The sequence below is a fragment of the Saccopteryx leptura genome, chromosome 6 (assembly GCF_036850995.1).
Source record: "Saccopteryx leptura isolate mSacLep1 chromosome 6, mSacLep1_pri_phased_curated, whole genome shotgun sequence".
Classification (NCBI taxonomy): Eukaryota; Metazoa; Chordata; class Mammalia; order Chiroptera; family Emballonuridae; genus Saccopteryx; species Saccopteryx leptura.
The window spans coordinates 159,727,681-159,749,152 of record NC_089508.1 but is presented as its reverse complement, the minus strand read 5'-3'; the positions used below and the strand labels follow the sequence as shown (position 1 = coordinate 159,749,152).

Here is a 21,472-nt window from a genome sequence, read left to right as displayed (position 1 = left end):
CTGCCCCACCCCATGCCTTAGACAATCACTGATCTACTTTCTGTTGCTATAGATTTGCCTCTTTTGGAATCATCCAATATGCGGTTTTGGTGACTAACCTTTACTTAGTATGGTTCATCTTGTTGTAGCATGTCTTTGTAGTTCATTCCTTTTTATTGATGAATAAGATTTGGTTTGTGGATATACTGCATTTGGCTTTTGGCTCTTAAGAATAATATTGCTAAAAACATTCATATACAGATTTTTGTGTGGATGCATGTTTTCATCGCTCTTGAGTATGTACCTAGGAGTGGGGTTTCTGCATCCTATAACTCTATGTATAACCTTTGAGGAACTGTCATACTATTTTCCAAAGCAGCTGCACCATTTTACATTTCTACTAGCAGTGTATGAAAGTTCCAAATTTTCCATGTCCTCACCAACACTTAATTTTCTATGATTTTGATTATAGCCATCTTAGTATGTGTGAGGTGGTATTCATTGTGGTTTTGATTTGCATTTATCTGATGACTAATGCTATTGAGCATCTTTTCATGTGACCATTGACATTTCTATATCTTATTTGGATAAATGTCTCTTTAATCCATATACAATTTTAAAATTGTATTATATGTCTATTAATTATTGAGTTGTAGTGTTCAAGTCCTTCATATATTTTATATACAAGCCTCTTATCAGATATGTGATCTGAAAATTTTTTCTTTCATTCTGTGGTGGTCTTTTTACTTTCCTGATGTCTTAATAATTGTGTCCTTTGAAACATGAAAGTTGTAAATTTTGATGTCTAATTTATCTGACTTTTTTCTTTGTGCTTTTGGTGTCATATCTAACAAACCATTGTCTTCTCCAAGTCATGAAGATTTACGCCTATGTTTTCTTCTAAGAGTTTTATAGTTTTGGCTCTTAAATTTAGATCTTTGATCTATTATATATTTAATTTACATATGGTATGAGTAGGGGTTGAACTTCATTCTTTTGCATGTGGATGTCCAGTTGTCCTAGCACCATTTGTTGAAAAGACTATTCTTTCTTAGTTGAATGGTCTTGTTACTCTTGTTAAAAATCAGATGACTATAGGCTTCCAGTCAAGTGGTGACATAGGTAAACACAGAACTCATATCCTTCCATAGTCACATCAATAGAACTAAACTACAGAATAATCATTATTTAGAACTGCCTGAAATCTAGCTGAACAGAAGTCTTACAGCTAAGGATGTAAAGAAGAAGCCATATTGAGACTGGTAGTAGGGGCGGGGACATGGAATGGGCTGGTACCACAACCAGGTGTAGTGGAGAAAAATTGGGAGGCATATCTTGGCTGCAGACGTCTCTCCTGGGAAGCGAGGGGCCCCAGCCCCACATCAGGCTCTTCAGCCCAGGGTTCCAGTGCCAGGAAGAGAAGTCTCCATAATTTATAGCTGTTAAAACTAGTGGGGATTGTGGCTGAGTGAGACGGAGGGTTACTGGAATCCCAGGAAGTTCCTCTTAAAGGGCCCATACATGTACTTACTCGGACTCACTCCCTCTGTGGTCCAGTGCTGGGGCAGCAGCTCAGAAGTCACCAGGGACATTTAGGGAGGAACTGAATTATCTGGCATCAGAGTGAGAGCTGGAGAGGGAGCTTCCTTTCAGATAGAAGTTTTGGCAGAGGCCATTGTTCCTTTTCTGACCTTCTCCCCAACAGAACCAGCAGGCAGGCACCATATCTGAGACTCCCATTAACCTGGCTCTGTTTGCCCCACCCTGGTGATTCTCTGAGACCCTGCCTCACCCAACTTTCAGGCCCACCCAAGCTGTTTCCAGTGGCTATTCATAGTTTATGCTTCAGACTCTCCTAAAATCTCTCAAACAAGCAGCATCTGGCCTCACCATACACCATACCTCTTGCTGAGTGTCCCAACTCGGCACTAGTGGGAGCTGGCCTTGGTTCGCCGCTTGGCCTTTCCTGGGCACCTCCAAGCCCAGCACAAGTAGCAGCCATGTGTAGACCACTTTGTAGCTCATGCTGGGTGGCTGTAGGCAAAATACAGGAGGCGGCTGACCTTGGCCTGCATCTTCTGAGAGGCCCCAAGAGCCAGTGAATTCAGTGGGAAGCTCCAGGTCACATTAAAGTACCTCCCAACCACTTCTAAAAGTGACACACTCAAAAGGCAGACTCAGCAGCACCAGAGCCCTGCTGAAGGAAGTCCTCCATGGGTTGGACCCCTGCACTGCTGATTCTCCTTGGAGGTTGCAGCCAGTCCTTGCAGCTGATGGGCCTCAGGGTAAATCCCTCCCATTGATGTGCCAACAGCAATTAAGGCGCAACTACAACAGAAGGGTGTACACAGCTCCATATGTGGGGTGCACTTGGAGGGCTACCTCGGGTGAGTGGGGAGGCTGTGCTAGTGGACCTTACAGGACACCTATTGCATTAGGCCACTCTACCAAGACTGGGAGATGTAGCAGCTCTACCTAATGCATAGAAACTGCCGAAGTGAGGAGACAAACATGTCCCAAATGAAGGAACAGAACAAAACTTCAGAAAAAGAGCTGTGCAGGATGGATATAAGCTATCTACTATATGCAGAGTTCAAAACACTGGTTATAAGGATGCTCAGTGAACTTAGGGAAGAATAGATGAACTAACTTAGTGAGAATTTCAACAGCATAAAAAATGACATGGAAACCATTAAAAAGAACCAGTCAGAAATGAAGGATACACTAACTGAAATGAAGAATAGTTTATAGAGAATCAGCAGTAGAATAGATGAAGCTGAGAATAAATAAGCGATTTGGAATATAAGGAAGAAAAAAACAACACTCAATCAGAACAGCAAAAAGAAGAAAGAATTTTTAAACAATTAGAATAATACAAGGAGCATTGGGACACCTTCAAGCATATCAACATTTGCATCATGTGGGTGCCAGGAAAGGAGAGAGAACAAGAAATTGAAAAGTTATTTGAAAAAATAATGACAGGAAGCTTTCCTAACTTGGTGAAGGACACAGACATGCAAGTTCAGGAAGTGCAGAGTCCCAAACAAGATGAACCCAAAGAGACCCACAGGAAGACACATCATAATTAAAATGCAAAATGTTAAAGACAAAGAGATTCTTAAAAGCAGCAAGAGAAAAGCTGTTAGTTACCTGCCAGAGAGTTCCTATAAGACTGTCAGCTGATTTCTCAACAGAAACTTTGTAGATGAGAAGGGATTGGCAAGAAATATTCAAAGTGATGAAAAGCAAGGACCTACAACCAAGATTTCTCTACCCAGCAAAGCTATAATTTAGGACAGAAGGACAAATAAAGAGCTTCCCAGACAAGAAGAAGCTAAAGGAGTTCATTATACCACCAAAGCAGTATTACACGAAATGTTAGAGGGTCTTCTTTAAAAACTAGGAGAAAAAAAGATGAAAACTATGAACAATAAAATGGCAATAAATACATATCTTAACAACAATTTAAAAACAATAAATGAGCAAGCAGATCAGAAACAAACTTATAGATACAGAGAACATTTTGACAGTTGCCAGAGGGAGGGTGGTTGGGGAGATAGGTGAAAAAAATGAAGGGATTAGGAAGTACAAATTGGCAGTTAATAGTCACAGGGATGTAAAAGTATAGCATTGAGAATATAGTCAATATTCTCATAACTATATATGGTGTCAGATGGGTGTGAGATTTATCAGGATGATCACTTAGAAAGTTATATAATGTCTAATCACCGGATTGTATACTTGAAACTAATACAATATTGTATGTCAACTGTTTTTATTTTATTAAAAAATAAAAAATGAATTAAAGTAAAAAAAATTAACTAAATGTAAATATGTTTATTTCTTGACTCTCAATTCTGTTGGTCCGTCTATCTATCTATCTATACATACTGCACTGTCTTTTGCTGTAGTAAGTCTTGAAATTAGTACGTGTGAGTTCTTCAACTATATGTGTTTTTTTTTTCAAGATTGTTTTGGCTATTCTGGGTCTCTTGCATTTTCATATGAATTTTAGGTTCACTTGTCAATTTATGTGAAGAAGCCAGCTGGGATTTTGATAGGAATTCTGTTGAGCTTGACCAGGCAGTGGCACAATGGATAGAGTATCAGACTGGGATGCAGAGGACCCAGGTTCGAAACCCCAAAGTTTCTGGCTTGACTGCAGGCTTATCCGGCTTGAGTGCAGTCTCATCCAGCTTGAGCATGGGCTCACCAGCTTGAGCATGGGATCATAGACATGACCCCATGGCCTCTGGCTTGAGCCCAAGGTCGCTGGCTTGAGCCAAGGGTCACTCGCTTTGCTGTTGCCCCCACCTCCGAGTCAGGGCACATATGAGAAAGCAATCAATGAACAACTAAGGAGCTGCAATGAAGAATTGATGTTTCTCATCTCTCTCCCTTCCTGACTGACTGTTTCTATCTGTCCCTCTCTCTGTCTCTCTTTCTGTCTCTGACACACACACACACACACACACACACACACACACACACACACACAGAAATTCTATTGAATCTGTAGAACAATTTGGGAGAATATTGCCATTGTAACAATACTAATTTTTTCAATTCATAACTGGATATTTCCCATTTATTTAGGTCTTTAATTTTTTTCAACTGTGTTTTATAGTTTCAGAGCATAGGATTTGCACTTCTTTTGTTAAATTTATTTCTAAGAATTTTATTTTTTTTGGTGCATTGGAAATGAAATTATTTTATTTGTCTATTTATTTTTTGTTAAATGAGAGACGGGGAGGCAGAGAGACAAACTCTCACATGCCCTCCAACCAGTATCCACTAGGCAAGTCCCCTACTGGGCGATGCTCTGCTTCATTGGGGCCACTACTTTGTTGCTTGGCAACCAAGCTATTTTTAGTGCCTGGGGTCAGCTTGCACAGGTCAGGCTATAATTGATTTTTTTATATTGATCTTGTATTCTGCAACCTTCTTGAACACATTTATTTTTTCTAACAGTTTTTACTGAATTCCTTAGAATTTTCTCTATACAAATTATGTTTTCTGCAAATAGACACAGTTTTATTTCTTTCTAATTTGAATGTTCTTTATTATAGTTTTGCCTAATTGTCCTATCTAGCTACCCTAATTTTATCTTACTTGTAAGCAAGTATGTATATGATACAGTTGTTCATTCCTTTCTTCTTGAAGCCCTCTTTTCACTTGGCTTATTGGATACCGCTTTGTTTTGGTTTTTCTTCTGTCTCATTTGCTGCTGTCTCATCTTTTTTTGCTGGTTTTTCCTATCCCACCCAACGTCTTAAACACCTTCTACATCTGAACTCCAGGCTTATGGATCCACTTGTCTGCTTGACAATCCTATTTAGATGTCCAATAGGCAGTTCAAACTTAACATGTCCAAAACTTAACCTTTAATCTTAAGTGAAGTAGTTTGTGGAAAAAGAAGAAAAGAGATGTTAACATTTACTGAGTGTTTTCTATTATCACTATTCATTATCTTGGTTATAATACATTTCAATCTGATACTCAGGGGACATGAACCCTGGTCAGTTTGATTCCAGGGTCTTAGCTCCTCGCTAACAGCTATGCTGTAACTCCATAAATCACAGAGTACCGAGCTCTAGTTCTCTCTCCTCAGGATTGTCTTTAGGAGTAGTGTAATAGCTCAGACTAAAGGATCCCATAGGTCTCTGGTAAATGGAATTAGCAGTGCTTCAAGGCTGCCTGTCACCCTTTCCGTGCAGAGTGGATACATAGAGATGGCTCCAGAGTGCAGATGGGTTTCCCACCCCAAGGAAAGCCTACCTTGAGTTTTTGGCAAGTCTTTCTTCCTCCCTCCCTCCCTCTCTCCCTCCCTCCCTCCCTCCCTCCCTCCCTCCCTTCCTCCCTTCCTCCCTCCGTTCCTTCCTTCCTTCTTTTTTTTTTTTTTTTGAGAGAGAGATACAGACAGAAAGGGAGTGAAATGAGAAGCATCAGCTCATAAGTTGTGGCACCTTAATTGTTCATTGATTGCTTTCTCATGTGTGCCTTAACTGGGGACTCCAGCCAAGCCAGTGACCCCTTGCTCAAGGTGGTGACCTTGGGTTCAAGCCAGGGACCATGGAGTCACATCTATGATCCCAAGCTCAAGCCATCAATCGACCTTGGGATTTCAAACCTGGGTCCTCAGCGTCCCAGGCCAATGTACTATCCACTGTGCCACTGCCTGGTCAGGCAACAAGTTTTTCTTTTTGTCACTTTTGCAGTTTGAGTTTTTTTGGCATTGAGATAGACTTCTCTCCTATCAGAACTGCTGTCATTTATTTGCTTAACTGTATACTCCATCTTTATTCCTCATTCTTTCTTGTCTCTCTCATTTGTTCATGAATTGTCAGCTTGTCTGCGTCTGTGCAAGATATTTCTCACTAACATGGCTGTTCAGCACCTAGTACTGAAAATTTGCTCAGTATTTCTGACCCATCTATGTCAAATTACTCGTACTTTTAAATAGCAGTTATAATATCATTTTTTTCCTAAAATCTTTTAAAACTAAAAAAATTTATTGTTTGGTTTTAGAGAGAGTGAAGGGCAGGAGGGAGGGGGTGAAGGAGAAAGAAGCATTCATTTGTCGTTTCCCTTAGTTGTGCACTCATTGGTCTCTTCCCCTAGGTGCCCTGACTGGGGATTGAATGCACAACCTTGGTGTTTCAGGATGACTCTCTAGCCTACTGATTTAACTGTCCAGGTCTCTCCGATCTTTAGTAGAAGTGATAATGTCCAAGATGAGTCTATTCACGTTAGGAATACATTTTTACAATAAATTTTGTCCATATTAAAAATCAGTCTGGCCTGACCGGTAGTGGCGCACTGGATAGAGCATCAACTTGGGATGCTAAGGTCCCAGATTTGAAACCTTGAGATTGCTTGAGTGTTGGCTCACCAGCTTGAGTGCAGGGTCGCCAGCTTGAGCATGGGGTCATTGACATGATCCAAAGGTTCCTGGTTTGAGCCCAAAGGTCACTGGGTTGAATCCCAAGGTTGCTGGCTTAAGCCCAAGGTCTCTGGCTTGAGCAAGGGGTCACTTGCTTGGTTTGAGCCCCCTTGTCAAGGCACATCTGAGAAGTAGTCCATGAGCAACTAAAGTGACGCAACTATGAATTGATGCTTCTCATCTTTCTCCCTTCCTGTCTCTTTCTCTCAAAAAAGCCCCCCAAACCCCGTCTATTCACAGATGGCATTTGTTATTCATTTGGTTCCCATGATGTATGTCCCAACATAGCTAAGGAAGATGAGAAACTGTGGTGAGGCCACTTGTCCCTGTTCTCATAGCCAGTTAAGGGACGAGCCAGTTATGTTCCCAGTGGGGTTGCCTTATTCTGATAAAGTTTGTGTGTAGGATCTGCTGGCCACTGCACGGCAAGGTCCTCTCCTCCTCCAGTTTTGCCTCTTGGTGCTCAGAGGTATTACCCTTCCCAGAAGCCCCCTCATTGATACTTTATTTTATATGTTAAACCTTTTCTGACTACCTTTCCCTATTGCAGTTAACCAGTTTTCTGTCTTTATCCATGTAAGTGTCACCAATCATGAGGCACTGTTCTGATACTGTATCTGAATTCAAGAATGAGGCTTCGGTAGGTTTAGGCCACTTCTCTGAGCTTCATAGACCAGATAATCACTAAGTGCATTTGTAGCTCCAAACTTTTCAGGCTTACCTGACCAGGCATTGGCTCAGTGGATTGAACAGCGGCCTGCAAGGCTGAGGACCCAAGTACGAAACCCCAAGGTCACTGACTTGAGCACTGGCTCATCTTGCTTGAGCGTGGGATCATGTACATGACCCCATGGTCACTGGCTTGAGCCCAAAGGTCGCTGGCATGAAGTCCAAGGTCGGTGGCTTGAGCAAGGGATCACTGGCTTGGCTGAAGCCCCCTGGTCAAGGCACATATAAGAAAGCAATCAATGAACAGCCAAGGTGCCATAACGAACAATTGATGCTTCTCATCTCTCTACCTTTCTGTCTATCTGTCTCTGTCTGTCTGTCTGTCTCTCATTAAAAGAAAACAACCACCAAACTTTTCAGGCTTTATGATTCTATCTGTTTCTCTGATAAGTGAACCTAGACTAATGGCAATGGTTTAATATGATACACCAGGGATAGCAAATTATGTAGCTTCTCTTCCATCTATCAGCCATGACAGACTCGTTACATTCTTCACTCTGACAGGGAAGCCAGTCATGACCTTAGACTTCTCAATCCATTATAATGTTCTGAGTAACTACTTCCACACCGTTAAAATGTGTCTGTCCTTCTGGTCTTCCCCTCCACCTATAGTTCTTCAGTGTAAAGAAGGGACTAGTGGTGACAGGATACCATAGAACAGTGATTTTCAACCTTTTTTGAGCCGTGGCACATTTTTTACATTTACAAAATCCTGGGGCACACCACCTACCAAAATGACACAAAATGACACTCTAACACAGTACATATTATACATATAGTTAATAATATAGTTTCTAAATGTATTTATACTCACTTAGTGTGAAACCTGGGCCTGTTTCGATGAACACAAAAGGGATATCCTGGCAGGAATGGTAGAAAGACACACACGAAGCTCTTCCTCAACAGTTCTCAGTCTCTCCCTGTTTTTAGTTTTTATCGCAGTCAAGCTTGAGAAGCTCAGCTCACATAGATATGTGCTTGAAAACGGGAGCAATGTCAAAATAGCTTTGTTGGCCAGAATGGGGAACTCCTTGGCAACAGATAACCAAAAACTGTCCAAAGGAAGATCAGCAAACTTTAGCTTTAAAGTTAGATAACATTGTGATGCATTGTATATCACCCTCTGCGGGGGCCTCTTTTAAAAAGAAAAAGGTCAAATGTCTATATACACCATCAGGATAGACATAACCAGCTGAGGCTGAGGCTTCATCTAGTGGTGGCAACATTTACCTCCAATCCTGACCAGGATTAGAAATCGGACCATGGGGAGGAGTAGCAGCTTCAACTACTCGCTGAGAGGCGGCCTACTATTGGTTCATCGCTAGTGGTCGGGATGAATCCTAGAAGGTGATTGGTCAGTGAGCATTCCCTGTGCCTCCACTTTTCCTGTTGCTGATAGCTGGAGGGATTGTGAGGGGAATGTTTATGTTCGGATGGAGGCAGCTGGCGGCGGGCTGTATCTGGCACGTGGGCTGTAGTTTGGGGACCCATGTTTAATTTCCCCATGGCACACCTGACCATGTCTCACGGCACACTGGTTGAAAAACACTGCCATAGAAGTTAGGAGCATGGGCTCTGGAGCTCAGCTGCCTGCATTCAAATCCCGTCTCCAGTGCTTTTTTCTGTGACCTTAGGAAAGTTAACTACCTTCTCAGGCCTCAATTCTCTTGTTTGTAATATGAGACATAACAATAGCCCTACCTCATAAGGTTGTAGAGAGGATTAAATGAAGCTATACATATAAAAAAGTGCTTAGAACAGTGCCTTAGAACATACAATGCAATTAATGTTAACCATTATATTAGTAATAGGCATAAAAAAATTGGAAGGCTGGTAGAGGAAAATAATCTTGGGTTGACAGGATCTTGCAGCACCCTTTCAGTCTCCAAAGTAGTCAAATATCCCTTCTATCTATGAGTGTGGATTGATCCCATTTCAAAATTCATTCACTTATTTAGTAAAAATTCAGGTCCTACTATGGGCTAGGCATGCAGCCAGGTATCTAGGAGGATATAACAGTAACTAAGACAAGTCCCTTTTCAGAGTTCACAGTGTACTGGGTGTGACAGACAAGTTAAAAGGTAGTTAAAGTATTCTTTATAATTGCAATGATTAGAGTTTTGCGGGGCCCTTAGGGAGCATAATGTGCAGGCAGAATCTTCTTGGTGATAGTGTTGAACCTGGGTGGAGGACAAATACGTGAGTCCTCCAGCCCTGGCTGTGTCTTCCCAGTATTGCATAGGCAGTGGATCTCTTGGGGAATTGTTAATACTTGTTCTCATTAGTGGCACACTTCAGTGGCATGCCCATCCCCTCAGCATTCATTCAGTCACTTGACTAGCAGCCCCGGCGTTTCCCCTGCTCCCTGAGCGGCCATAGTCCTGTACCAGGTAGAGCTGATGCCATGGGGGGCGGAGGTGTAGACCAATGAAGGAACTCAGAATTTGCAGCCACAGACTAGCTGGGTCACTTTGTGTGCCATAGGGAAGCATGAATTTCAGGCTTGTCAGGGACTTGCAGATGTCGAGGGTCCATCCTCCTGCTTAACTCAGGATAGGGCAGGTCTCTGTGACAACCTTGAATAGTGATAATGTGGAATCTGGGTGGGAGGAAAAATGACCTTGAATGGCTGGGCTGAGTGTTGATGCTGTGACCCATATTGTCCTCTCACTGGTGTCTTACAGTAAGCAGCTGTTGTGTGACGTGATGATTGTGGCAGAAGATGTCGAGATAGAAGCCCACCGTGTGGTCCTGGCAGCCTGCAGCCCCTACTTCTGTGCAATGTTCACAGGTATGGTGAGGGGACACAGCAACCCACAGTTCTGAGGCTGTATCTCCCCTGGGAGAATACTGAGGGTGGTGGCATGAGGGGAGAGAAGAAAGAGAAGGCTATGACACCCACCGTGAAGAGCTCCTTTGTATCAGGTACTATGCTTTGCACCAGGCCAATTTGGCACGCAGCCCCTTGTCCAGAACAAAGCAAAAAGAGGTAGCATTCTATAGTCCATTAGTTCTCCAGCTTTGGGATGCATCATAATCATGGAGGGGGGCTTATGAAAAATATAAACTTTGGGCTCATCCCCGGGCCTTCTGATATCTAATTTTGCAGTTGGTAGACCTGAAGTGGAAAGAAGGGAAGGGACTTGCCAAGGGTTACAAAGAGAATGAGGGAACTTGGCTTCCTGATGGCTGGCCCAGGGCTCCACTGGCTGGCCCACACCTTATCCCGCCCTAGCCCTTCCTTAAGAGGGAGGCAGGGGTTGTGGGCCTCCTCTGACCTTTACAAGACCGTGGGAGAGGTGATAGTGGGGCCTAGGGTTGGGGAGAGTAAGACGTAGGAATATTTGCTATCAGTCATTTCTTTTCAGCATTTTTGCCAATTTTCCAGGGAGTGCCTGTTCCCTGAACAGGCCAAATAGCCTTGTCCAACTATTTGACATGTGTTACTTCTTTAAGTTTAAAAAATTTACTTTAGAGAGAAGAAGTGGGAAGAAAGAGAGAGAAACATCGATTTGTTGTTCCATTTACTTGTGCATTCATTGGTTGCTTCTCTTTTGTGCCTTGACCGGGAGTCTAACCTGCAACCTTGGCATATTGGGTTGATGCTTTAACCACTGAGTACCCAGGCAGGGCCTCATATGTGTTACTTATGAAGCTGAATTTCTTGAAATGCATGGGCCGAGCTTCCAGTCTGTAGTGCCTCACAGCACCTTCCCTGAACTAGGTACATGGGCTGGGTGAGACCATGGACTAGATCAGGTGTACCTTCCACATGCTAGCCAAGTACACTGTGCTTCTTCTGAGTGTGGTCACTGTGACTGTGCTTTCTTGTCTGTTTCCTGGTGTCTGCAGTGCCCATGTCCTGACGTCTCATACTTTGGCTGCTCCTCATCTGCAGTTTACAGCTCGACTGTTTCCACTTCCTAGACCAGTGGACCCCAAACTATGGCCCGCAGGCCGCATGCGGCCCCCTTATCTGGCCCCCGCCGCACTTCCGGAAGGGGCACCTCTTTCATTGGTGGTCAGTGAGAGGAGCATAGTTCCCATTGAAATACTGGTCAGTTTGTTGACTTAAATTTACTTGTTCTTTATTTTAAATATTGTATTTGTTCCTGTTTTTTTTTTTACTTTAAAATAAGATATGTACAGTATGCATAGGGATTTGTTCATAGTTTTTTTTATAGTCCAGCCCTCCAATGGTCTGAGGGACAGTGAACTGGCCCCCGTGTAAAAAGTTTGGGGACCCCTGTCCTAGACATCTTTTACTGCCTGAGCCATAGTTCCTCATTGAGTCTCTTTTCTATCCTATAACTTGACTATATATTTTTTTACAACATTTCTCACCATCTGATAAATAGTGGTTGGTTGGTTATATGTTTTTTACCTGTTTCTCCTTACTAGAATAGAAGCTCCATGAAGTCAAAGATCTTGTTAGACTTGTTACTATATCCTCAGTACTTGGTATACAATAGAACTTGTATTTTTTAAATGAATGAATGAAATGTCTCTCACACTTGATTGTAAGCTTTGAGCACTTGGGGACCATGTCTTGTCACTGTTGAATCCTCATTGCCCACATAGGACCTCTTATTTATGACCTAGTTAATAAGTAAAGTTTGAAAGAATGGCCATTGGTTTGCTAAGAATGGATGAGTGCAGGCACATGCTCCCTTTTCCTAATATAGTGCACAGCCTCTGCTGGGCAAGAGTGCTTTCTTTTGGGGGAGACTTGACACTTACGTTCTGAGAGGGGCTCCCATGTGTGTCCACCTTGGCTTATCATGTGAAGGAGCTGGTTTCAACTCAGAGCTATGTCTCTTCTAAGTGGACCTAGCCACTCTTACCTCACCTTGAACCTTCGGCCACGAATTTCACAGTGTAGCTTTGCAAAGCCAGGTAATTTCACTACCTGTTAATTTTGAGCTGCATTCTTTTTGGAGTAATCTCAAACCTTAATAGTGATGTTATTATTTTTTCCCCTCTCCTTCATCCTTCTCTTTTTAAAAATATAATTCATTTTGTCTGCAATATATAATTAGCAAAAGTTTCAGTAAACGTTTCTGTCAGTCATTCTCTTTGTGTGCATGGTTTGGAAAGTCCAGTGTTGTGATAAGAATCTGTTTGGAATTACAATAACTTGTAATGTTGGTTCCACTTTTTGCTAATGAACTTGCCTGTTGGGTAGTAGACATGCCTAAGCAAAACAAAAATGATTTTAGAAATGGAGGAGGCCCTGGCCGGTTGGCTCAGTGGTAGAGCGTCGGCCTGGCGTGCAGGAGTCCCAGGTTCGATTCCTGGCCAGGGCACACAGGAGAGGCGCCCATTTGCTTCTCCACTCATCCCCCTCTCCTTCCTCTCTGTCTCTCTCTTCCTCTCCCGCAGCGAGGCTCCATTGGAGCAAAGATGGCCCGGGCGCTGGGGATGGCTCTGTGGCCTCTGCCTCAGGTGCTAGAATGGCTCTGGACGCAACAGAGCGACACCCCGGATGGGCAGAGCATCGCCCCGTGGTGGGCGTGCTGGGTGGATCCCGGTCAGGCGCATGCGGGAGTCTGTCTGACTGCCTCCCCGTTCCAGCTTCGGAAAAATGAAGAAAAAAAAAAAAGAAATGGAGAGGAAAGAGGCTTTGGGGGCAGGATTCTAGTAATTGAAGGGCAGAGAAAATCAAGAGAAGAAAACAATCTAATGTGATGCCCAGCCAAAGCCTTTCGTTGAATCTGGTTACTGTCTATCCACCTGTCCATCCACCCACTCTCCCATTAATTCATACATATTCACTCAGAAAACAAGTTAGAAAATGTGGGCAAGCAAAAATATTAAAAATTACATGTAATACAATGTCTAGATGAGATTATAATTGATTATAATTTATATTCTTTCAGATTTTGTACTTATAATATATACATGTAATCATATGTATTCATAAATATATAGATACAAAATATATTTTTAACATTAATGAGTTTATTTTACATAAACACAGTTAAATAGCTTCTTTTCTTTTTTTTTTTGTATTTTTCTGAAGTTGGAAAGGGGAGGCAGTCAGACAGACTCCTGCATGTGCCCGACCGGGATCCACCCGGCACGCCCACCAGGGGGCGATGCTCTGCCCATCTGGGGTGCCGCTCTGTTGCAACCAGAGCCATTCTAGCGCCTGAGGCAGAGGCCACAGAGCCATCCTCAGCGCCCGGGCCAACTTTGCTTCAATGGAGCCTTGGCTGTGGGAGGGGAAGAGAGAGAGAGAGGAAGGAGAGGGGGAGGGGTGGAGAAGCAGATGGGCGCTTCTCTTGTGTGCCCTGGCCAGGAATCGAACCTGGGACTCCTGCACGCCAGGCCGACGCTCTACCACTGAGCCAACCGGCCAGGGCCAAATAGCTTTTTTTTTCTTTAGATTTTATTTATTCATTTTTGGTAGGAGAGAGAGATAGAGGGAGATAATGAAGGGGGTGATGAGCAGGAAGCATCAACTCGCATATGTGCTTTGACCAGGCAAGCCCAGGGTTTCGGACTGGTGACCTCAGTGTTCCAGGTTGATGCTTTATCCACTGCGTCACCACAGGTCAGGCTAGCTTTTTTTTGAGGTGTGTACTTAAGTTGCTGTTCATCTTCCTGAAATGTTCTTCCTCCTTGCCTGTTTACCTGCCTAACTCCAATTCATCTTTTTTTTTTTTTTTTTTTGTATTTTTCTGAAGCTGGAAACGGGGAGAGACAGTCAGACAGACTCCCGCATGCGCCCAACCGGGATCCACCCAGCACGCCCACCAGGGGCGACGTTCTGCCCACCAGGGGGCGATGCTCTGCTCCTCCGGGGCGTCGCTCTGCCGCGACCAGAGCCACTCCAACGCCTGGGGCAGAGGTCAAGGAGCCATCCCCAGCGCCCGGGCCATCTTTGCTCCAATGGAGCCTCGTCTGCGGGAGGGGAAGAGAGAGACAGAGAGGAAGGAGAGGGGGAGGGGTGGAGAAACAAATGGGCGCTTCTCCTGTGTGCCCTGGCGGGGAATCGAATCCGTGACTTCTGCACGCCAGGCCGACGCTCTACCACTGAGCCAACCGGCCAGGGCTTAATTCATCTTTTATTACTACTTAAGTATCATTTCCTCAGACCCCCTTGGATTAGGTTAAATCCCTTTGCTATTTACTCTCATGGTACCCTATGCTTCTCTTTAGTATTACTACTTATCTCATTATTTCCTCAATATCTGACTGCCCAGGTTAGTCATAACCTTTATGAGGGAAGGAACTGTACCTTTTTAATATACTGCTATGTCCCCACTGCGTAGTATGGTCTTCCATATGGTAGGTGCTCAGTGAAAATTTGCTTAATTGAACTTAACAGTATATTGTGAATATCTTTTCATGTCAATTAAATCACATCTATATAATAATTTTAATGGCCTCTGAAGATTCCATCGTATGTATCCTAGTTGAAAATGCATTTCCTTATTGGTGGAAATTACAATTCTTTCTAATATTTTGCTGCTGTAAATAATAGGATCGTAAGCATCCTTGTGTCTCAGTCTTTATTTACATTCCTGATTATTTCCTTAGACTAGCTTCCCTAGAATAAGAAATGTTTGGTTTAAGGGGATGCACATTTTGAAGACTTATAAGGCAGGCGCTGCAACTCCACAACTCTGGGACAGTTGTACCAGCTTCTGCTTCCATCAGCAAGATGTGAGGTTTGTATATTTTTGAGGCCTCTTGGCTTTTCTTAAACCTTGGTAAACAGATACAAGAAAAAAGTAACATGGCAAAATTTGGTTCTAATTATTAGGTTCAGCTTTAAAATGCATAAAGTTAGTAATGAAAAGGCCCAGCTGCCTCATGCAAAGTCTATTTCTGTCAGCATGTTTAAGGCCAAAAGGAAAACAAAATACACGTGACTTTCTTCTGAGTTGACTAATGTGATTACAATCTTTTACTCAGGTTTAGAGTGTTTTTATTTTTTGTCCTCTGAGTTTATATTGCCCAAATGTCCTGTGGTGGTTCCAAATACCAACTCTGCTCCTTGAGCATGTCCTGCTCACCATAATTTGGAATTAGTGGTATTAAAGGAACTGAGTTCTAAAGAATATGTGGGCTCAGGGTCTTACACCCATCTTCACGACTACAAGACATTTGGGCTCCCATCCCAAAAGAAGCTCCTGGAGCAGGCTGTTCTGACTTTCTGGTTCTATATGTAGAGGCTGATTAGATTATTTTTTATTTTTAAAGACGAGTTGCTGTCCAGGTTTTATTAGATGTCTGCTGTTGTTTAGCTGGTGTCTTTGAACATATGGTGAGTAGAAATAGGGATATACTGGGATAAGAGGAAAGGGGTTTAGAATTTGAGTGGACACAAATCATGCACAGAGTGGAACAGTGAAGGCCTGGCTCTCTCACGCACCTCCCAGGCATGCACGCATTCCATAGAACCTTTGTTTCCACCCTTTCTTCGTGCCAGACTCTGCCTGGCCCTGACCCTTGTCTGTGATCTGACTTTTTGCGTGATGTACTGATGACTTTGAAGATCTTCACAGTAACATGCAGCTCAGGAGGACTTAATCCAAGACAGTGGGGCCGGGAAGAAGGGAGCACTAGGGAACTGAATCCACTCCTTGGATAAAGAAGCCTAGAGGGAGGCCTGGGAGTAGCAGTAGTAGACAGAGTCTGGCTCCTGAGGATTTTTGCCCCTGAGGAGTCAGGGATTGCGTAGCATGGTTCAGAAAAAACTATTGCGAGCATCCGAGGCTGTTTAGGATTAAGGAGGAATGGCCTTATCTTTCATGTGATTTGTCTTTCAGAGTCAGTTACCTCTGGGCTGAAGCTTACAGTGACATAGGGTTTCTTTTTCTTGTCCCTAACAAATCACATCCAAGTCAGGGATCCTTTTCTGGCTTAGAAGACCCATTTTTGAGGATGAAGGGTATAGTAGTCTTGTCTAAAAATATGTTTCTTTTGATGCAGAAATGGTGAATTTTTTAAAGAATTGATTTGGCTGTAGTTCAACATAGTTCATTCAGTACCTAGGAAGAGAGACTGCTATTCAGACACCTGCCAGCTCCCTTCATGAAGGTGTAGCTGGTTTGACCAAGATGGTCTGGGGTTGACTTTTAATACTTAGAGTAGCTCAACCTTAAAATTCAGTTCATCATTGGAGAAAATCATTAGTAAGGAATGGTTCATGAATGTTCATAGAGGAGTTGCTATTGATGCGGAGGCCTCTTTGCTAAGGATTAAACACAGGGTGGTGATGCCACCTTGTACTGGGAGATAGTGTAGTATCTTAGGAAGGGGTTTGGAGCCCTAATGACCTGGATTTCAGTCTTGACTTTGGCACCTAATAGGTTTGTGGGGAATTCACTTAACCTCTGTGATCCAGTTTTCTTACCCGTGAGACTAGAATAATAACCATACCAGGGAACAAATGTACATAATGAGACTAAGTCACCCAGTACAGAATAGGTACTTGAAGTTTACTTGTTATTTGTTGAGCACATTATAGTTTACAAGGCTCCTGTGGATGTGAGGGGTGGCTCTCGTATTAGCCACCCTGATGGTGGTTGGGGTTGATTTGAAATGTCTGTGTGGCTACACAGGCATTTTCTTCCTCACCTGGAGCTCCATGTGCCTCTAGCTGAGCAGAAAGAGCTTTCCAAGTAGAGAACGTGTGAGGTTCAGAGGAGGGTTTGTGATGGGGTGATACGCATCACTGCAGCTCTGTTGAATCTTGCTGTCATAATCCACACTATCATGGTCTCCTTTGATTGTCATATAGCCTTGGGATAAAGGAAGGACAGTGAACGTCCTTATTTCATAGGACACAGAGGTCAGCCTTTTGCAGTTAAATGGCCCAGACCACATACCTTCAGGAGGATTGGCTGGGATTCAGGGAGGTGGCAGGGTATTTTGTTTTCTTATGTGAGGTTTATGTGTGACATAGGCCTTAGCTCTAGCTAGATGAGTTGGCAAACCAGATATTAGGATTTAGACATATGAGAATTAGGGGAAAGAACGTTTAATAACCATCTTAACAGCCATGGAGGATCATTTTGCAAAAGATAAGGATCTTCTGTTTTCTTTCTACTCAAAACAAAACTAAATTGCAGCAGTAAGGATTCAAGTTAGGAACAGGGAAGACTTCTATAACAAGGACTCCTGAATACACTTTTATCTTCCCTTTGACATATAACTTTGTAGGGGTGGTTGGTGGTTTAGCACTGGTTCTTCAGAGACCTGCCAGCCACTCTACCATTCCTTTCCCATTCTTGAGGCTTCTTTTTGCTGAATAATACTGTGAGGTTTATATATACTAATGGCCTAGAAGAAGAGCCAGTGATTTTCTAGACCCTCTGAGTCTCCTGTAATAGTGAAAGTTTTTCCCCTTGCTGCTCAAGTCGCATCTCCTCCCTCATGCTACCCTTTCCATGTCTTCCCCCTAAAAAGAGCTCAGTTGTGCACATGGTATGCTTGCTAGGATCGAGAACTATGACTTGCATACTTGTACCTGATAGAGGTGTGGGATTGTTTGTTCTCCTGGGCACTCTGTTGTTCTCAGAGACGTCTAGGTGCAAGGTCCTAGGGCAGAGTGTGTTCCAACAAATATTATTTATTTATATTTTCATTGATTTTTATACATGAGGCAGGGGAGGAATGAGAAGTATCCACTCATAGTTACTTCACTTTAATTATTCATTGATTGCTTCTTGTATGTGCCTTCACTTGGCAAGGCTGGGGTTTCGAACTGGCAACCTCAGCATTCCAGGTCAACACTATTCACTGCACCACCACAGGTCAGGTCCAACAAATATTTTTTAAGTGCCGGTTATACGTCACACACTTTGTTAGGTGTTGAACATATCTTGAAAAATAAGCTTGATAAGATCCAATCCCTCTTGGTTCTTGCTTGCTAGGTTTTAACTTTACTAAGTTGTCCTCAGAATTTGAACCAAGGGCTTTCTTGCATGGGAATAGTTTTATCAAGGCCATTAGTTAAGGTTAGGTTTAAATTACAGGGGGATTTATTAGAAATGACATGAAAGCTAGAGTTAGGCCAAGATTCAAATCCCAGCCCTGCCTCTGTCTAGCTATGTGCTCTTGAAATGCCAATTCTATAATTTGTAAAATTAAGGTAATATAACCTATCTCCTGAAGTTGTTACAAAGATTAAATGTGTATAAAAATTACACATTATTTGTGTATAAAAATTAATGTATATAAATTCTTTGCAGATGGCCTGGCACATAGTAGCAACTATTATTACAGCCATTCACAGGGGCTTTTGAAGCTGAAGTCTTGGTTTGGTGTAGTAATTTCTGTTGGTTCATAAGAGATAAGACTGGATTTTACAAGTCTGTGACTTACACAGGTCTCTAGGTCTCCAGTTCCCTTAAGAGAACTTTCTTAGAAAATAAATATTGTCTTCAAGGCTCTAGTTTTTCTTTCCTGTTTTTTCCCCTTGCTTATTGAAGTTTTAAGTACTTCATGTAGAAAATTAATTTAAGAGTCATGTTAAAGGAGCAGAAAAAAAGTAAAAGTCCTTACCATCTAGAAAACTGTGTCTTAATATTTTTTGGACATTTGAAGCTGATAAAAATGATTTGTATTTTCCCTAGAAAATTAACTAATATAAATATTTTCATATAATTTCAAGAATTTCCACTCTTTTACCTCAAAGTTACAAAACTTTGACCCAAGCACAAATTTCTGAGAGAGAAAGTAATCAGTCCAGACTCTGGTTTCACACTCATATACAGACTTTTGAATCTCTTGCTTCTTTTGGTCAGCTTGCTTTTTTTTGTTTCTCTCTTTCTTTTATTCAGTGAGAGGAGGGGATGCAGAGACAGACTCCTGCATGCACCCTGACCATGCTCCACCTGGTAAGCCCACTAGTGGGAGATGCTCTGCCCATCTGGAGAGTTGCTCCATTGCTCAGCAACCGAGCTCTTCTTAGTGCCTGAGGCGGAGGCCATGGAGCCATCCTCAGCACCCAGGGCCAACTTGCTCCAATCGAGCCATGGCTGCAGGAGAGAAATAGAGAGAGAGAGAGAGAGAAGTGAGAAGGGGAGGGGTGGAGAAGTAGATGGGTGCTTCTACAATGTGCCCTGACTGGGAATTGAATCCAGGACACCCACATTCTAGGCTGATACTCTACCACTGAGCCAAGTGGCCAGGGCCTTTTGCCTTTTATCTAAGGTTCAAGTTCTTAAACTAAGAATTGGCTATCTTTGATGCTCTTTTTTTTTTAAACTTTTTTTTTTTCTTTGTATTTTTCTGAAGCTGGAAACGGGGAGAGACAGTCAGACAGACTCCCGCATGTGCCCAACCGGGATCCACCCGGCACGCCCACCAGGGGCGACGCTCTGCCTACCAGGGGGCGATGCTCTGCCCCTCTGGGCCGTCGCTCTGCCGTGACCAGAGCCACTCTAGCGCCTGGGGCAGAGGCCAAGGAGCCATCCTCAGCGCCCGGGCCATCTTTGCTCCAATGGAGCCTTGGCTGCGGGAGGGGAAGAGAGAGACAGAGAGGAAGGAGGGGGGGTGGAGAAGCAAATGGGCGCTTCTCCTATGTGCCCTGGCCGGGAATCGAACCCGGGTCCACTGCACGCCAGGCCGACGCTCTACCGCTGAGCCAACCGGCCAGGGCCCTTTGATGCTCTTTTGCGACATAATTACCAACTGGACTCTGATTTCCTTGTGGGTATGTTTTTGTGTATGTATCTTAAAGTAAATTTAGGAGAGATTATGAGAGCCCATCTTATGGGTAGAGGAGAATTCTATCATCTTTCTCTGTTTTCTCTTTGCCTCTTTGTCCTGCCTCAGGACATTTGGTGCTGAGGCCATTTTATTGGCTTCTGTGCTTAGAGAAGAGAGAACAAAGTCGAAGGTCTCTTGGTCTACCTGATCTGGCAGGGAAGGGAGCAGGCAGGGTTAGGAATGGTTTTCCTCCCCGTCCGCCATGGCCCAGAGTCATTCATATCTAGAACTCTGTCGGAGTGGGCATTGTGGATTGGTGGAAGAATCATGTGCAGTCTACGCAGCTTGGAGGCAGGTGCCTGCAGCCCGAGTACCATACTATAGTATTTTCTTGGCTCCAGTGCACAAATTTCAGAGAGAAAACCACCTCCCAGGCTCTGTTTTCACACTCACACGAGGGCTTCCGCATCCCTGATTCTTACAGTCAGGTTGTCCTGCATTTCAGTCTGTAAAGACACATGTCTTGCCAGTCTTTTACTTCTGAAGCCAGCAGCCCTGGCACTAGACAGACCTCTGCACTGTACAGAGAGAGCAGGCAAAGTAAAGGCCTCAGAACTGTGCAGATGTGCTGCTGCCCCCTAGTTCTCAGGCTGCCCCCTAGTCCCCCTTCTTTCTTGGATTGTTATCAGGATCTCCAACTATTCTCCTTGCCTCTGGTCCAGCTTCAACCATACATCCAAAAGTTCATTTAAAAACACGCATTTATTGATGTCATTCCTCTCTTTAAAACCTTCCAGTGGTGCTACTGTTAGCAAAAAGTCCAAACTTATTTGTGTGGCTCACAGGATTCTGTAAGTCCTGGCCTCTGTCAGCTTCCTTCCTCGCTGTCATCCCAAGTACCAGCCATACCAGCCTCTCACTGTTGCTCTCAAAATTTATCCTTGTGGCACTTTCCTCTCTTTACACTTCAGGTTGCTGCATCTAGTCATCTTTTTTTTCATCTTTGCTGCCTGTGCAACGTTCTGTTCACTAATTGCCAGCTCAGAAGTGACCTCCTAGGATGCCTTCCTGGACTCCCCAGGCACGGTGTCTTGCTCTATCTTCTGCATTCTTGGAATTCAGTATAGTGTATTGATGACAAGTATAGGCTCT

General features: G+C 43.4%; 1 protein-coding gene across 13 annotated transcripts in view; it reads left to right on the top strand.

Moving 5' to 3' along the window:
• KLHL3 (kelch like family member 3) overlaps window positions 1-21,472 on the top strand; it is a 358,874-nt gene that overhangs the window by 246,741 nt on the left and 90,661 nt on the right. For 12 of the 13 annotated variants that reach the window (XM_066344557.1, XM_066344552.1, XM_066344549.1 and 9 more), the window contains one exon: window positions 10,336-10,442. In XM_066344557.1, coding sequence (XP_066200654.1) covers window positions 10,336-10,442 — 107 coding nt within the window. Of the gene's footprint in view, window positions 1-10,335; window positions 10,443-12,463; window positions 12,548-21,472 lie in introns of those variants that run through there. The other variant, XM_066344560.1, reaches the window with a different exon arrangement.